Source organism: Chlorocebus sabaeus, chromosome 9 (genome assembly GCF_047675955.1).
Source record: "Chlorocebus sabaeus isolate Y175 chromosome 9, mChlSab1.0.hap1, whole genome shotgun sequence".
Lineage (NCBI taxonomy): Eukaryota > Metazoa > Chordata > Mammalia > Primates > Cercopithecidae > Chlorocebus > Chlorocebus sabaeus.
In genome coordinates, this window is record NC_132912.1 from 30,299,814 (window position 1) to 30,317,457 (window position 17,644).

Sequence of the window (17,644 nt, forward strand, 5' to 3'; positions counted from 1 at the left end):
ATCACGCCACTGTACTCCAGCCTGGGTGACAAAGCAAGATGCCATCTCAAAAAATAAAGTAAATAAAAAATAAATGAAAACACAAAGCTTTCAATTTAATAAGCACTCAAAGCTCTTTACCAGTTTAAAACAAATACACAGTCCATTTTTCTATAATCACCTGGTCTTTTTAAGCTTTGCAAACGATACTGAATTTCTCACTTGATACTTGGCTATGATTTGCAATCATGAAAACCAAGAATTGTGTTATGTCACTGTGTATTGCTTGTTACTTGAATTCCACAGTAGGCTGGGATCAAGGGTTGAATCTTTCATGATTTGCTCCATAATTTGTGTGCTTCTTATCCCAGACCAAACTAAGCTTTTCTCTAGAGTTCTACAATTTACAGTTAGTAGACAAGAGTGGTTCTCAAAGATGTCGTCTCTGGACTAGCAGCACCAGCAGCACCTGAGAACTTTTTATAAGTGTAAATTCTCAGGCCTTGCCCCGGACCTGATGAATCAGAAACTCCGGAGTAGGGCTCAGCAATCTGTGCTGCAGTAATCCCTCCAGGTGTTGAAGAACCTCTGGCATACAGTGGGTAGAAAAGTGTGTTTCTTTCTGTAGGTTCAAAGCCAGGGATACTATATGTTCTGTCTTGATATGAAACAATGACATGCAATTAAAAGACATAAATCTCCTTCCTACTCCCATCCTCCATCCAATGTGTTTTATTTTTATGAGTTAAACAAGGAAACAAGTGGCAATCAGAGATTTCATCTAAAAAGTATATTTACAAGTATCAGTTCTCATCCAGTCTGATCGCATACAATACCATTTGCATCCTCTTACATCTCAAGTTTTAACAAAGTATCTTCACAATGTAAGTCTCAGACACACTAGGAGTTCTATAATAAAACACCAAGGCTGGGCACGGTGGCTCACGCCTGTAATCCCAGCACTTTGGGAGGCTGAGGCGGGTGGATCACCTGAGATCAGGAGTTCAAGGCCAGCCTGACCAACATGGAGAAACTCTGTCTCCACTAAAACTTCAAAATTAGCCGGGCGTGGTGGCACACGCCTGTGATCCCAGCTACTTGGGAGGCTGAGGCAGAAGAATCACTTGAACCTGGGAAACAGAGGTTGTGGTGAGCCAAGATCACACCATTGCACTCCAACCTGGGCAACAAGAGCAAAACTCCATCTCAAAAAATAAAATAAAATAAAATAAAATAAAATAAAATAAAATAAAATAAAATAAAATTTTAAAAGTAAAATAAAATAAAAATAACACAGCAAGTAGATCAGAATGTCCAAACTTACTAGAGAAGAAAAGTGGAATCATTGGCTATATTTTCAAATTGCATTCAACAGGAAATATAAGTTTTGAATTCTTTTCACCTTCCTACTTCCAAGTTAATAGGATTAAACCAGAATACTCCATTCTTTCAAAGCCTCTAGCTAGGCAAACTTTTACTGTATTACTTCTTGCTTTCAATGGATATAAAGCAGAGTCCTGGTAGGCACATTTTGTATACCTGCAAAGATGCAGAACTAAACAGTTCCATCTGTTCAATATTAAAACAAAAGTCCTGTAAACCTCAGATGGTGAGTGTAATACTTTAGCACTAGCACCAAAGCCTCAAACATGAAAGGATAGCAAGAACACCACTAGCAAACAAAAGTGAGCTCTTTGCTGAGAGCAGTAGTTCATGCATGTAATCCCAGCACTTCACCAAGCTAAGGTGGGAGGATTACTTGAAGTCAGGAGTTCAAGACCAGCCTGGGCAGCATAGGCAATTCGCATCTCTACAAAAAAATTTAAAAATTAGCTGTGCGTGGTGGCACACGCCTGTAGTCATAGGTACTTGGGAGGCTAAGGTAGGTAAATTGCTTGAGCTCAGGAGTTCAAGGCTGCAGTAGCTAAGATCATGCCACTGCACTCCAGCCTGGATGACAGAGCGAGACCTAGATAATTACAGTCTGTCCTGCTCCTGTTTACATTAAAATCACTAAGTTAAAATGCTTTCAATCAGCAGGATAAAAATTAAGTGAAATGTGACTTTGGAGTTTGGCTAGAAAATAGGCAATGGAAAAACAGGCACTTCCCACAAGAATAAAAATCAGGGAGAAGTATTGTTTTCATTTATTTATATTTAAATTTCCTTTCTTTTCCCTATTTTTTCTTATGTATGTATCACATGTAGTCTAGAGAGCTTGAATCCCTGCCTTTTGAGGTAAATCAGCCCATTTCTGTCTCTATAAATTTGCCTTTTTTGGACATTTCAAATCAATGGAATTATACAATATCTGGTCTCATATCTGGCTTTTTTACTTAGCTAATGTTTTTGAGGTTGTTCTATGACATATAACATGTTTTGGTAGTTTGTTCCTTTCATTATTGAGTAGAAATCCACAGCTGGATATATTACATTTTGTCAGTAGAGAGCCTTTTAAACTCAGATTCCAACTTCCTGTGGTCTAAATGAAACCCTCCAAACACAGGACTTACAGGGGAAACTGCTGTGCATGTCAAAATAGCTACTTATCAGAACCAGCTTTGCCATCAGAACCCTGAATTGCTGCAGAAATTTTTATTATTTTGCAACCTCTTTTTTACAAGGAACGTTTGTGCTACCACACATCAGGATTTTGAAGCATCTGATACATCCATTTAAGAAGTATAAGCATGTGTCTGAGTGGACAAGAAAGTGAAACCATCCATCATACATTGCATACTTTTTCCTTTTTTTTTTTTATTTTTTCCTCCCCCAGACTGGACCAGGGAATCTCTCAACTTTCTAGAGTATCCTGTCTCCATGTACAAAGCCAAACAGTATTAAAGATCCTGCTGCCTTTGTTAGGCAGATTTGGAGGGGAGGCCCAATAGCAAGGGTGGAGAGGAAAAAGAGAGTGGAGCTTGTGGAACAGGAAGCCCCGGGGTTCTGTACTTGGCTCCCAGCTGTTGAGGATGTTGTGGATGGTGAGGTGCTGATGGTGTCCTGAGGCAGCCTAGCACCTCCAGTAGACCCAGAAGGTCTTGATTTGGACCCTTACCCGTATCACAAGTGTTTAAAAGCTGTTTTTGCTTTGTTATTTTCCTACATAATCATTACTTGGTAGTTAGTTATTAATCTTTCTTTGGGAGAGAGACAGTACTTTAAAACTGAAGGACATAATTTTCATTAAAATATCAAAAATGGAAAAAGATTACTTTGTAAACAATTTGCTATATAAACCAAATGGCAGCTGTTGAGAATCTCAATAAAATGTTAAATGCATGTGCTGCTTTTAGAAGAAATAAAGAAGAAAACGCATTTGCTGGCAGTGGTACCCTTTTGCCTAAGGTTGGGTCACTGTGTCATCATACTGTGGTGGGGGGTATGTGTGGTGTATATGTGTGAAACTTTTCATCTCAGGATGGATCATAATCTTAGTTGCATTTTTCCTTCCAAATAGGCTTACAAAGTAGTAAAACATGGGCTTGGAAGTGACAGACCTGAGTGAATCAGGACAACTTAAAAAAAAAAAATCCAATAAAACTAATTTTTAATAATCCTGAGGTTGGTTTGTGAAACAATAGATACAATTATTTATTCTAAGCATCTGGTTATAATTTTGAATCAGCAATACATACTGTCTCCACCTTTTTTTTTTTTTTTTAATGGAAAAAAAGTTTTCATCCAGAAAACCCCAAAATAGTGACTTTTTTTTGTAAGACAAGATCTCTGTCACCCAGGCTGGAGTGGAGTGGTAGATCTCAGCTCACTACAGCCTTGACCTCCCACCTCAGCCTCCTGAGTAGCTGGGACCACAGGTGCCACCGTGCCTGGCTAATTTATTGTATTTTTTGTAGAGATGGAGTTTTGCCATGTTGCCCAGGCTGGTCTCAAACTTCCAGGCTCAAGCCATTCACCCACTTCTGCCTCCCAAAGTGCTATGACTACAGGCATGAGCCACTGTGCCCGGCCTGAAGGGACTTTTTAAAATGTAAGTTCAACCATCTCATTTGAACTCTTTTAATTGGAGGTATCTCTTCTCTCATTCTCCTCATCTTAGATGTTCTCCTGAGTTCACTGCTGACTGGGATGTACAACATATATTTCAAAGTCAAGGCTAGGTGCAGTGGCTCACACCTATAATCCCAGCACTTTGGGAGTCCAGGGCAGGCAGATCGCGTGAGCCTAGGAGTTCTAGACCAGCCTGGGCAACATGGCGAAACCCTGTTTTTGTTAAAAATACAAAAAATTGGGAGTTTCCTGGAGCGCTGCCTGGAGTTGGTGTCCACTGCTTTTGGCATGGCAGCCTTTTCCCGCCCGGCTGGGCCAATCCCGTTGCTGAACCTGCAGGTTTCAGAAGGAAGTGGCGCAGGTTCACAAGCGCATAACCGGGCCAAAAAAAAAAAAAAGCGACAACAACTTTCTCCTGGAGTAGTCTATGTGCACCACCCACCTAACCTACTTAAGGAAACCCAGATCCTTTCCTATTTCTCCCAGTGTGGCACTGTTACAAAGTTCAGACTGTCCAGAAAGAAAAGGACTGGATATAGCAAAGGCTATGCATTTGTGGAGTTTGAGTCTGAGGATGTTGCCAAGATAGTTGCTGAAACAATGAACAACTACCTGTTTGGTGAAAGACCCTTGGAGTGTCATTTTATGCCACCTGAAAAAGTATAGAAAGAACTCTTTAAAGACTGGAATATTCCATTTAAGCAGCCATCATATCCATGAGTGAAATGGTATAATCAGAATCGGCACTTAACACAAAATCTGCAGGTGGAGGAGCGAGTTTGAAAAAAAGAAAGATTACTCGGGAAGAAATTAGCTTAAAAAGGAATTGATTATGATTTTCCTTCTTTGATTTTACAGAAAACGGAAAGTATTTCAAACATGAATCGTCGGACGTCTACAAAAGGCCAGGTTTTATGTTAGAAGAAGAAAAAGGTTTTAGGCACTCCTGACACTCCTGAGAAGACTGTGGATAGCCAGGGCCCCACACCGGTTTGTACATCAACATTTTTGGAGAGATGAAAATCTGAAGTGGCTGAAATGAATGATGATGATAAAGATAAGGAAATAGTTTTCAAACAGCCTGTATCCTGTGTAAAAGAAGAAATACAAGAGACTCAAACACCTACACATTCACAGAAAAAAAGTCGAAGAAAAAGCAATCAGTATTTTTCAATGTATTATGTATATTTCTTTTGAAAAAGATAATATTTTTATGATAAAAAATACAAAAAATTAGCTGGGTGTGGTGGCTCATGCCTGTAGTCCCAGCTACCTGGGAGGCTGAAGTGTGAGGATCACCTGAGCCCAGGAAGTTGAGGCTGCAGTGAGCCATGATCACCGCACTGCACTCCTGCCAAGTCAAGTCATTACATTTATCTTAACCTGTTCTAGGCTGGCTTATGAGAGATTTGTATTAAGAACACAATAGGCAATCTCACAGACATCTAAGTACAGAACTCAAAATATAACCCCACCATGGAAGGACTGGGCTGGGAGGTTTTTTTCTCTCCTGCGTGCCTTCACTCTGGACTTCTGCTCCATACTTGTGCTTTGCTCTGCAGATGGACATTCAGCACGTGCTCCAGGTTTCTCCAATCTCTGAGGCTTTGGCCTGCCCTGGCAGCACCCCTGGTCCCAGTGTTACTGGACTTTTCCTTACAGATACTCCTCTGCAAAAATATCTGTCAAACACTCTGTTTAATTTTCAGTTAGCAAGACAGAGAATCTGATCTGTCTAACAGTGGGGGTGGGAGTTCCCTGGTTGTCCCTGGATTTGTAGTGCTGCCCTTTCCAAAGACTCGAGGAGGGACCAGATATCCAAAAAGTGGGTGTGGGTGGGAAATCAGTAATACAGTCTACTTCAACAAGAAAGCATAAAGTAGAGGCGGTGGCTCACGCCTATAATCCCAGCACTTTACGAAACTCAGGCGGGTGGATCACTTGAACTCAGGAGTTCAAGACCAGACTGGGCAACATGGCAAAACCCCATCTCTACTAAAAATACAAAAAATTAGCTGGGTGTGGTGGCACATGCCTGTAGTTCCAGCTACTTAGGAGGCTTGGTGGGAGGATTGCTTGAGACCAGGGAGTCAAGGCTGCAGTGAGCCAAGATCACAATGTCACTGCACCCCAGCCTAGGTGACAGAGCGAGACCTCGTCTCAAAAAAAAAAAAAAAAAAAAAATGTATAAAGTGAAGCATCTGTATGCATGATTAAAGTCATGCTTTCCATACATTTTTTCCCCCTTGTCTTTTTTTTCTCGAAAACACTGTATCTTAAGCTTTTCCCTATGTTATCAAGTACTCACAAGCATTATTTTAATGGTCGTATCAGCATCCATTATCTGGACTCATTATCATTTATCCATCTACAGTTGCTGGAGATACTGCCCTTTCTGCCACACTCAGTCACCCTTACTGACCTTGCTCTGTGTCCACTTATCTACTAATATACATACTGGTCATTTAGGAATTAAAGTTAAGAATAAATAGTTATCATAGTTCCTAACACTTCAAAAAAATGTATCTTCCTAAAAATAGAATGACTTGTGCCTTTAATTAGCCCAGACAATTAAAACAGCATGTGGCTTGTGAAATATCAATTGTGGTCCTACTTTAGAGAGCCAACAAAAATAAACTTAAAAGAAAGGCTTTATAAATGAAGGCATTACTCTGGTCCAAGGGAAAAATATTTTTCCAATTTAGTCTCCTTCTATTGTTTAATACTATGAAGGGCCAAAGTGTGTCCCTGCCCATTGCCCAGAGATGGGAGAGAGGAGAAACAGAAAAAAGACAAGCACCTAAATCTGAGGAAGTCAGCCCAAAGCAGGGGACCTCAATAAATGCCAAGTCCTGTTCTCACCAAGGGGCATTCGCAAAGCTCTGTAGCCTGACTGTCCCCAGTAAACACAGACAGACAAAAAGAGGGCTAGCCTTTAAAGTAAAACCAGATAGTGGAACAAAAGCAATTTTGTGATGTGGCATGTGGTCCTTCAAATGCTTAACTCTCCTCTATAGAGATCAAATGGGACACAGAGAAAATCCAAGAAAGGAAAGGAGGATGCAGTAAGACTTTCAGCAGAAGACTCCAGACTAAGACACTGGCAGAGGCCACATGGCCTCAGAGAGCTATGAGCATGGGAAGGAGACACTGAGCTGGAGAAGAGCTCTCTCTTGCATCAAGTTCACATTTGAGGGTTATCAAATTGCCTCTGTTCCCTGGCAAAGGAGATGATTCCACTCCTTTACAATTTGGTTCAGAAGGCAAAAACAAATCAAGAACCCATCCATCCACATCAGCTCTTGAGGCTTCACCTCCATTTAAAAAAAGACAGAGTAAAGATCTAGGCAAGACTGTTTCAAAGGTCTACCCAATGTTCTGAAAACCTGCCTGATAGAACAGTCTGCAAACTTTTAAAACAGTGTTTTTCAATGTGGGCGCTATGGGCATTCTGAGGGAGTCAATTCTTTATTGTGCAGGCCTGGCCTTCTCTATCACTATGACAAACCAAATCACTACTATGTATTTCCAAAGTCCCCACAGGCAATGGCATGGAAATTTAACAAAGACATCTTAAATTCATTTATGCCCCATCCACACATACATTTGTAGGTATTTTTTTTCTTTATAATTGAGGTAAACATATATAGTAAAGTGCACAAATCTTAAGTGTATACAACTCAATACATTCTATGTATGTGCATACCCATGAGACCTCCCAACCCAGATCAAGATATAGAATACTGCTGGCACCCTTGAAGACCCCCTTGCGGCCCCTCCCAGTGGTTACCCTATAAAGACAACTGCTATTCTGACTTGTAACACCATGGACTAGTTTTGCACCTTGTTGTTGAACTTTGTATCAATGGAATTGCCATGTGTACTCTTCTGTGTCTGGTTTATTTGACTGAACATTATGTCTGTGTTGTTGTTACATGTAGCAATACGTTATTTTTTTACCTTTTTTGTTTAAGAATCATAAGCATAGAAAACTGTCCAGAAGCTTATATCAAACTACTGAGTGGCAACTTCAGAAAAAGAGAATGGAATCAAGAGGAAAATGAAGGGTGGGCCTGCTTTCAACTTTTTATGCCTCTATTTGAATATTTTCATAATGAGCATGTTTTTACTTTTATAATTTTGTTTTAAAGAAAGGGACTCACTCTATCACCCAGTCTGCAGTGCAGTGCATGATCACGGCTCACTGCAGCCTTGACTGCCTGGGTTCAAGCGATCCTCCCACCTCAGCACCTGAGTAGCCGGAACTACAGGTGAGTGCCACCACACCTGACTAATTTCTTTCCTTTCTTTCTTTTTCTTTCTTTTTTTTTTTTTTTACAGAGATAGTGTCTCACTATGTTGCCCAGGCGGGTCTTGAACTCCTGGGCTCAAGCGATCCTCTCACCTAGGCCTTTCAAAGTGCTGGGATTACAGGCATGAGTCACTGTGCTCAGCCTGTAATTTTTTGTTGTTGTTGTTGCAAAAAATTTTGGAAAAAAAGTGGCCAGCCTATAATTTTTGAAAACTTTGTTAAAATACATTCATCAGAGGATACTTTCAGCTCATCTGCAATATCAAATGGGCCATTTTATAGATATGTGTAACATTCAGACCACCAAGCCAAGAAAAGTAAACTACAGTATCTATTTTCTGCCCACCAAAAATGTACAGAAATGGAAGTTGTCAGTTGTCTCACTATTTTCACTGAAAATCAAGGTCTGCATGGCTTTCTCAACCTTCATTCCTCTCCTCAGTGGCCAACCCATGGAGGAAATAGAATAACTTAGTGCTTTCTCCCAACTCACCCTCAAGCCTCACTATCACCGAGAATTTCAAACTAAGTGACAACACAGCAGTTACATATCCTCACAGAGTAAACACCAAAAAGTGTTCAAACACAGGCCCATGGCTGTGACACCACTAGCCCTGGAAGGCAAAGGAAGAAGGTCTGGAATGAGAGGGAGTGAGCTGAGCTTCGAGAAGGAAGGCACAGTCTCCTCATGCTGAGAGCCACAGCTTCCCTCCTATCTGAATGTGTCCTGAGGCTTCCCATGGAGAAAAGGGTCACTCACTCAAATGAGAGCCATTTGGACTTGGCTGGCCTGAAAAGATGAGTTTGGAATTTGCATGAGAAAATTTTACGGAAGAGAGTATTCTGAAAGGAAGCAACATGAAGAGGAGAGAGAAACACCCCAAGGGCTGTCCCCAGCTTTCTTTACATTTTAATACAAAAAAACACACTTTAAAGAACACATGTTTATAATACCCAAAAGTTGGTGGCTTTCAACTCAAAAAAACTTCCTTTAACCAAAACACAATGACTAGAGAGACAGATGTGGGATAGATGATGCTACCCAAAGGTTGGGGTTTTTTTTCTTCCCTACTTCTACCTCCCCAAGCCTGCAGTGGTCACTGCCGCCAGTAAATGCTTCAGGAAATTCAATGTCATGTTCCCAAATGTCTTGTCCTGAAACCAAAAACACAGTGTTAGTTGATTTCAATTAACACTGTGTTTTTGGTTTCAGGACAAGACATTTGGCTAGTGAGATGTTCGGAGAAAACCATTTGAAAATGTCCACACCAGTGGTTCTCACACTTGAGGGTATATAAGAATCACTTGGAGGATCTGCTAAAACACAGATGACTAGGCCCACTTCCCACATACCCAGCTCATGACTCAGTAGCTCCGGGGTGTGGTCTGAGAATGTATATATCTACTAGGTTCCCAGGAGATTCTGCAGCTGTTACTGCTGGCCTACAGACCCCACTTTGAGATTCTGTGGTCCTCACTATTCCTCCTTGTCCTCTCTCAGAGAGTAACAAGGTACACTAGCATATCAATGACCCTGAGCAGTCCTGCAATAAAGAAACCTATTTAATCCAGCCTTTTGCAACTAAATTACAATGCCTCCTGCTTCCCATACACCATTTCTGAATGTCTCTGGGAAGCAGTGCTTCATGGAAGGAAGTAGGAGAAGGTGGAGGGCTATGGGCCATATTACATACCAAGATCCTGGCAGGGCAGCACATCTGGAGACTGCTGTCTAGAAATCCAAGAAGCATTAAGAAATCTGTCAGCAGGTAGCAAAAGCCAGTCCACCTCCAGCCTCAGATTAGGACACTGGATCTTAGCCAAGAATTGGCAAGAATAAAACAGGAACCTAGCTTTTAGAGCATCTAAGATATCAGGAGATTACCAAGCTTCAAACCTTAAGAATGGTTCAAACCCAGCTATGTGTCAGATAAATTAACCATATACAAGGCTAATTATAGCATGCTGGCCTGGACCTCCAAGATGAGTCCCAAGTTGAGCCTCATGGTGGGGAAGAAGTAGCCCCAAACACCCAGGAATCTTGTTAAAAGGTAGGTGCTTATTTCATATCTATGATGGTGTTCAAGAGTCTACATTTCTATAAAGCTCCCAGGTGAGGCTGGTTATCAAACCACACTTTGAGTAAGGCCTTGGATTAGAGGTTCAGCAAACATTTTCTGTAAAGGAAAACATTTCAGCTTTACAAGCCATATGGACTCTGTCACAACTACTCAACTGCCATTGTATCACCAAGTAGCCATAGACAAATACTCAAAGGAATGAACATGGCTGTGTTTCAATAATATCAAAATTTGAATTTTATATCATTTTCATGTGTCACAAAACATTATTATTCTTCTGATTTTTTTTTCAATCAGTTTAAAATGTTAAAACCATTCTTAGCTCAACTAATCATATAAAAACTGGCAGTGAGCCATCTTTGGACTGCCTGGATTTTGTTTGCAGACCCTCACCCTAGATTACTGGTCCCTAACCTAGATCTACCAAATCAAAATACACAGATTTTGATTTGTGTATCAAAATATGGCCCAAGGAAACCATATTTCATCAGACTCCCCAGGTGATCCTAACTCAGCCTGTACAAATACCATCGCTGGACAGGCACGGTGGCTCACGCCTGTAATCCCAACACTTTGGGAGTCCGAAGAGGGTGGATCACGAGGTCAGGAGTTTGAGACCAGCCTGGCCAAACTGGTGAAACCCTGTCTCTACTAAAAATACAAAACTTAGCTGGGAGTAGTGGTACAAACCTGTAATCCCAGCTACTCGGGAGGCTGAGGCAAGAGAATCGCTTGAACCTTGGCGGTGGAGGTTGCAGTGAGCCGAGATCATGTCACTGCATTCCAGCCTGGGTGACAGAGTAAGACTCCGTCAAAAAGGGGAAAAAAAAAAGGAAAAGAAAAGAGAAAAAAAATACCATTGCTGGGTTGGAAACTACTACTTACCCAACTGCCTGAAAAGGTGAGAGACCCCCTTTCAGTGCTGTTAACAGTTCAGTCTTCCTGACATCCCCAATTCAGGGAGCTTGAGGGGCTTACTATGAGGGGCTGGGTGTTTTCCTCACTAACCCACTGCTCTCACTCTCACTCATCTCCCAAGGTGCTGCCTTCCTGCTAACCCCAGTGGCACTGATTTCTGGTATGAAGATAAAAAATCGCTGTGTCTTTAAGAGCTGATCAGTTCCGGGAATTCTCAGCCCCAGGAGTCTTGGCAGAGTGGCAGGAGCAGTCCTGATCACACTAGCCTGGTTTTCTTGACAGTTAAAGTTATTCATAAGGTATTAATACATCTTAGCTGCAGGGAAAAGCCATGCAAGGCCCCCGTTACCAATCAGCCTGAAGATGTGCTTTGCTGCTGCTCAAGGCTAAGCCAGGCAGGGGCTGTATTCCTGGCAGAAAGATTTAAAAAGAGATGAAGTTAAGGGGGGTTGCATTTGTTTTTGAGTTAGAGAAGGGAGGAAAAAACCTAAACTACAGGCTGTACATGCTTATCTCAGGAATGCTGGGGACTTAGGAAAGGAAGGCCAGAGGATTCAGTGATGAAGGCAAAGCCAACAGGAAATGGGAGAGGAGGGGAAGTGAGCCACTGTGTGGTAGTTATAAACAGGCAAGCCACCCTGTCTTGGCCAAGAGCTGCTTCCTCAATTTCATCGTGTAGAAGAATCATTGGAAGGATCTTGTTAAAATGAAGATGCTGATTCAGTAGGTCTTGAGTTTGGGCCTGAGCTTCTGCATTTTTAACGTGCTCCCACGTGACCCAAGAGTTCACCACAGATGCTGCTGGCATGCAAGCACAGCTTTTTGTTTTGTTCTCCTTTTACAGAGTCACAAGCTCTAAAAGAATATGGGGTCCATAGCTTGTCCCACTTGGGGTTAAGCTACCGACATCCAGGACTACATAGATATAGTTCAGGGAGTTCCCTGCACTACAGCACCCACCATCACACCCTCACAAAGAGCAAGTGGGGTCTCATCTCAAAACTAGCCTGCCCTCCACTCTCCAAGTCTTGAATCCTTGGACTCAAGGCCTCAAGTCCTTGAGTCTTGGGCCAGCCTCTATCCTTTTCTTGCCCAAAGTCTGTCTCTTGACCAAGACCTGTGTCCACAGATCTACATGTGCCCAGATGCGGGCATCTTTTTCTAATTCACTCCGAGGTGCTTTATGCACTAGTGGTGGCCCTGCAGCCAGCACTGAGAGGTGGTCAGGCACCATCGGCTGACTCTGGCCAGTATCCTGCCACAGTTGAACCTTGAAAGCACTATACTAAGTGAAAGAAGCCAAACACAAAAGGATAAATGCAATTCCATTTTTATGGAAGGTCAAGTGTAGGCAAATATATAGAGGCAGAAAATAGATTAGTGGTTGCCTAAAGATGGGGGATTGGGAAATGATGGCGACGGGGTTTGGAGTTTATTTGGGGAACAATGAAAACATTCTAAAATTGGTTGTGGTGATGAATGCACAACTCTGTGAATATGCTAAGACCATTGAGTCATACAGTTTAAATGAACGAGGTATGGTATGTGAATTGTATCTCAATAAAACTGTTATTAATGTAATCACAAATCAGTTGAGGAGTTCAAAGCAAGTGGTACAGAGAGGAAGCATTTGGGACTCTGACAACCTCAAAAGAGGGCAAGAACTGACATTGGGGCAGCGACTTTTCAGAACTCTTGAAAAACATCCAAACAGCTCTAGATATGAGATGCTGAGAGTACAGCCAAGTGTCAATATAAAGAATAGCTCTGAGACACACCCTGGACAGGGGCTCAGTGAACAATGCTGTATTTGTCCATTTTCACACTGCTATAAAGAAATACCTGAGACTGGGTAATTTATAAAGAAAAGAGGCTTAATTGGATCACAGTTCTGCAGGTTGTACAGGAAGTGTAGCGGCTTCTACCTCTGAGGAGGCCTCAGGAAACTTACAATCAAGGCAGAATGTGAAGGAGAAGCAGGCATGTCTTACATGGCCAGAGCAGGAGCAAGAGAGATGGAGGAGGTGCTACACACTTTCGAAACAACCAGATATTATGATAACTTACTATTGCAAAAATAACACCAAAGGGGATGGTGCTAAACCATTCATGAAAAATCAGCACCCCATGATCCAGTCACCTCTGGCCAGGCCCCACCTCCAGCACTGAAGATTACATTTTAACATGAGATTTGGGTGGGGACACAGATCTAAACCATATCAAACGCTCAGTGCCATTCATTCTTGCCTGCCTATCTCTGGTGCCCCACAGGATGCCTGACATGTAGGGACCACACAAAAATTGAATTCAGTGCATGCCTATGAAGTGAAAGGAATTCTATAGCCACTAGACTGAGCTCTACTCCCAATTCTGCTTTTAATTCTCTGTGTGACCCCAGACAAATCCCTTCATCTTGCTGAGCCTCAGAGGCTTCTCCCTAAAATGCAGGGCAAGTTACTGTCTCAGGCATCCTCCCAGTCTGAGGTTCCATGGTTCCATGAATTAGGCAACCCATGCAAGGGAGCCTGGGTGTGGAACAGAGAAACTCCTGCAGAAATCTAGATAAAGACCAAGATACCCACCCACAGGCTCAGAACTGGCCAGAGGCATGCCCCCCAGCAAATGTCACTCCGCAGATTCACTGAGAGCCTCCCAGAAGTCAGGCTCCCTGCTAGACCATGAGAATACAAAAATGAACAAGATCCCACAACCTACTCATGTAGCTGGGGGCATCCGATCCCTGAATAGGTAATGGTGCAACATAATGACCCTAACCCTTGGAAAGCTGAATTAAAATCTAAATGGAAACAGAATTTCAGGGTCGGGTATGGAAAGGAATTGGAGCCTTGATCTGACTAATACTGAGTCAGTACCAACATGTCTGTCAGAGTTCCTATAAGGAATTGCCACTTTGTGGGCAGAATCTCAGAAGGTGGAGGATGTAGCCACTCCACCACTTCCTCACCACTCCACAATGGGCCTGCCAAACCTTGGCTTAATTCTCACCCTGTGGCCCTAATTTAACTAGTGTTTGTGAACAATCTTGGATCGCTGGGATTGGCAGGGTCATTCAGCTCAGCCACCCACACAATAAGTGGCAGGCGAGGGTCATCCATTAGCAGATCATGGGGTATAATCAGCATTGAGGAGGTTCTCATTAAGTACAACTGGATGTACATTGCAAACAGCTAACGATAGCAGGGGACATGAGCTGCTAGGACATGTGATTACACTACAGGTCACTGTAAGAGTGGGACAGAAGAAATATTGCAATGATATTTCAAGGCCAAGGCAGAAAGTCTGTCCCCAGATTCTATGTTTGGATCTATTACTCAGAAGAAAGTTTGATAATCATTATGCTCAATTTACAACCCCAAACCTCTGGGATAATCCAAGCCATTATGTCCAAACCCATTTATCTTCTCCCTGGAGAACAATGTATAAAGAAGTATCCAGTGTGAGCTAAGGATTACGGGTGAGTGAATCATTCAGCTCCGGAATGAGTACTCCAGAGGTTTCTGAGGTCAGAATGTGCCAGACACCCGTATGATCCAGGTGCTACTAATTATCATTTGGAAAACTTGGGAGCTTAGCAATGCTACCAAGGACTTTTCTCTTGCACAAGCTTTTCCTCTAAATCTTTATCTGCAAATCCTGCCCCCAGAGCTCCCTTGAGTTTCTAAGTCTCTTAGAATAATGTCTTCGGGTGATTTGACATCCAAGAGCCTTCGCAATTAACTATGCCCTGATTTATTGCCTGTCCAAATGGACAAACTTCCTTTGACATTTAGCTATCTTGCAATCCGTTTTCTCAGGAAAGTATCATCTTGGAAATTCTGGTTAAATCCTACGGGGGATATTTGAAATAGGAAGCTTTGATTCTCTGTCACAATTACATCAATCAATAAATCCACAAATACTGACTAAAGATCCTCCCCCAAGTCACACTGTACTAAGTGGGGCAGGGGGGTACAGCAAGTTACCAGCCCAGACCTGAAGGCAATTACAATTTACGATTACATCTGTTTTGCTTGGTGTTGCTTTTTAAGTGAAAATAACTGGAAACTATACACCTTGCTGTAACTGGAAAGGCCACCTGCTCACTGGTTCAATCAAAGTTTACCTACTCTGGTAATTTCATCTTACTCTGTACGTTGATTTTTCTGCCCATTAAGTGCACATTTTCTCATAGAATTCATGAAGATGCTCTAGCAACTAGTGGTTTTGAATCGGGATAGAGCCATCTCCCCAGAAAAAGGACACTCACACAGATTTTTGTCTCCAATTTCAAAACATTCTTAGAGAAGCCCACACATTCTCTACTTTCACTTTTCTTGGGCCTTTCGTGCCACCATCTCCGCATCAGCAAGTCTCAGCATCATTCTTCAATAACCAATCCCAGTGTTCCCACATAGCTCCTCTCTGTGCTCCCCGGGCCTGTCAGTTCAACTGTATTATAACATTGATTACCTGAAATAACTATGTCTCTATTTCCCCATAAGACAGAAAGCTACAAGAGAGAAGAAATTACATACCTTCTTCATCGTGGTCTCCCAAGCACATAAATGCTTCATCATTCAGTGTTCACTTTGAAAATTAGTCTCTGGGCAGAGCCCAGGTTTTATTAGAAAAGGTAGAAACTGATTCTATGTCAGAACTAAACCCAAATTTCCCAGAGAAAGATTCAGGCTTAAAAGATCACCCTCCTAAAACAAATGGCCCATAAAAGTTAGCAGTTCAGACATCACACATTAGGAAAGTGTCATCTGGCCGGGCGCGGTGGCTCAAGCCTGTAATCCCAGCACTTTGGGAGGCCGAGACGGGCAGATCACGAGGTCAGGAGATCGAGACCATCCTGGCTAACACGGTGAAACCCCGTCTCTACTAAAAATACAAAAAACTAGCCGGGCGAGGTGGCGGGCGCCTGTAGTCCCAGCTACTCCGGAGGCTGAGGCAGGAGAATGGCGTGAACCCGGGAGGCGGAGCTTGCAGTGAGCTGAGATCCGGCCACTGCACTCCAGCCCGGGCTACAGAGCAAGACTCCGTCTCAAAAAAAAAAAAAAAAAAAGGAAAGTGCCATCTTGGAAATTCTGGTTAAATCCTACAGGGGAGATTTGAAGTAGAATGCTTTGATTTCCTGTCACAATTACTTCAATCAATTAGAACTGAGGGGCTGGTTTGAGAAACTCCCTATGAATTGGAACTTGGGAGAGGTTATTATTCACACTGCTATTTTGGAAGCGAATCTTTAACCTGGCCATTCATCATAACTTGCCTGCTACAACTTTCATACTATGCTATAGCCTGGCAACACTAAAACTTCTTCTATTTAAATTCTCTCTTCACTTTCAATTACTCATTTCAGTTGTGTTCTCTGAAAGAGGGATTGATATAGCACACATATTTGCATTTACTAAGGAAACCATTCAACCACTTTGGAAAGGCACAGATCAAGGTGGCCAACAAAAATAATAAGTGCAAACTGCAGCTTGCGGCTGCAGTCAGTCTCTCAGCTTACAGCCCCCAACAGAGAAGGTTATTGCTTAAACAGAGAGTGTTCGTAGATTTAAAAGGAACCTCTGTAGCCAGTAAGCCATCGTTTCTATGTACGTACACTCACGGTGGCACAAAGCCCTGTGTACCTGTGCACATGTTCCCCTCAGCTCCTTTCCTGTCCAATGGCCCATCACTGGAGTTACAGGCACTGTTAATTCATTAAGCACAAATATCCATGTGGCACAAAGTGCTCTGCTAGGCACCATGGGAAATACAAATAAGGGTAAGACACAGCAAGAGCTTAAAATCTGCAAGGGCTTAAAATCTGCAAGAAGAAGAAGAGCGCATAAATTATGATAATATACAGCATTATCATATGTGACATATGTGATAAATATAAGAGACCTGAGTGAGACCATGGGTGTTAAAAGGAAGGCAGGTTGCTTCCCATTGGAGTGACCAAGGAAAGGTCTCATCGAAGTGGGGGTGTTGCTGGATGGTGGGCAGAATTTGGACAAATGGCCAGGGGGAAGGATTCCAGGTACAGAAAGCAGCATCTGCCAAGAAGGAAAATGTGACTCAGGTCCTATAAGGATATGATCTTAGGAAACCAGGGGGAAAAGACTGGAAAATTAGGCTAGAAGCAAACTGTCTAGGCCCCTAAAAACAATTAAGAACTTTCTACTTGAGGGAGAACAGGGAGTTGCTGCCCTAAGTTTTTGAGTAGAGGAGTGATGTGATAAAAAACAGTACTAAAGTCAATGGACTTAAAAGACCATTATCTAAAGTGAGAAAGTAAAATGAGCTAGAATTAGGGAGACCAAAAGTGAGAATGTTATAGCAATAA

At 42.3% G+C, this 17,644-nt stretch overlaps 1 protein-coding gene and 1 pseudogene across 1 annotated transcript in view; one reads left to right on the forward strand and one right to left on the reverse strand.

Annotated features, from left to right (window-relative positions):
* The window catches only part of LOC103238073 (golgin subfamily A member 2-like), a 32,104-nt gene extending 15,895 nt beyond the window's left edge, over positions 1–16,209 (reverse strand). The window contains 1 exon segment of the mRNA XM_073018839.1: positions 15,837–16,209. Coding sequence (XP_072874940.1) covers positions 15,837–15,878 — 42 coding nt within the window. The 5' untranslated portion in view covers positions 15,879–16,209.
* LOC140712368 (MKI67 FHA domain-interacting nucleolar phosphoprotein pseudogene) lies at positions 2,217–8,198 on the forward strand (annotated as a pseudogene).
* Positions 16,210–17,644: the final 1,435 nt, after the last annotated feature.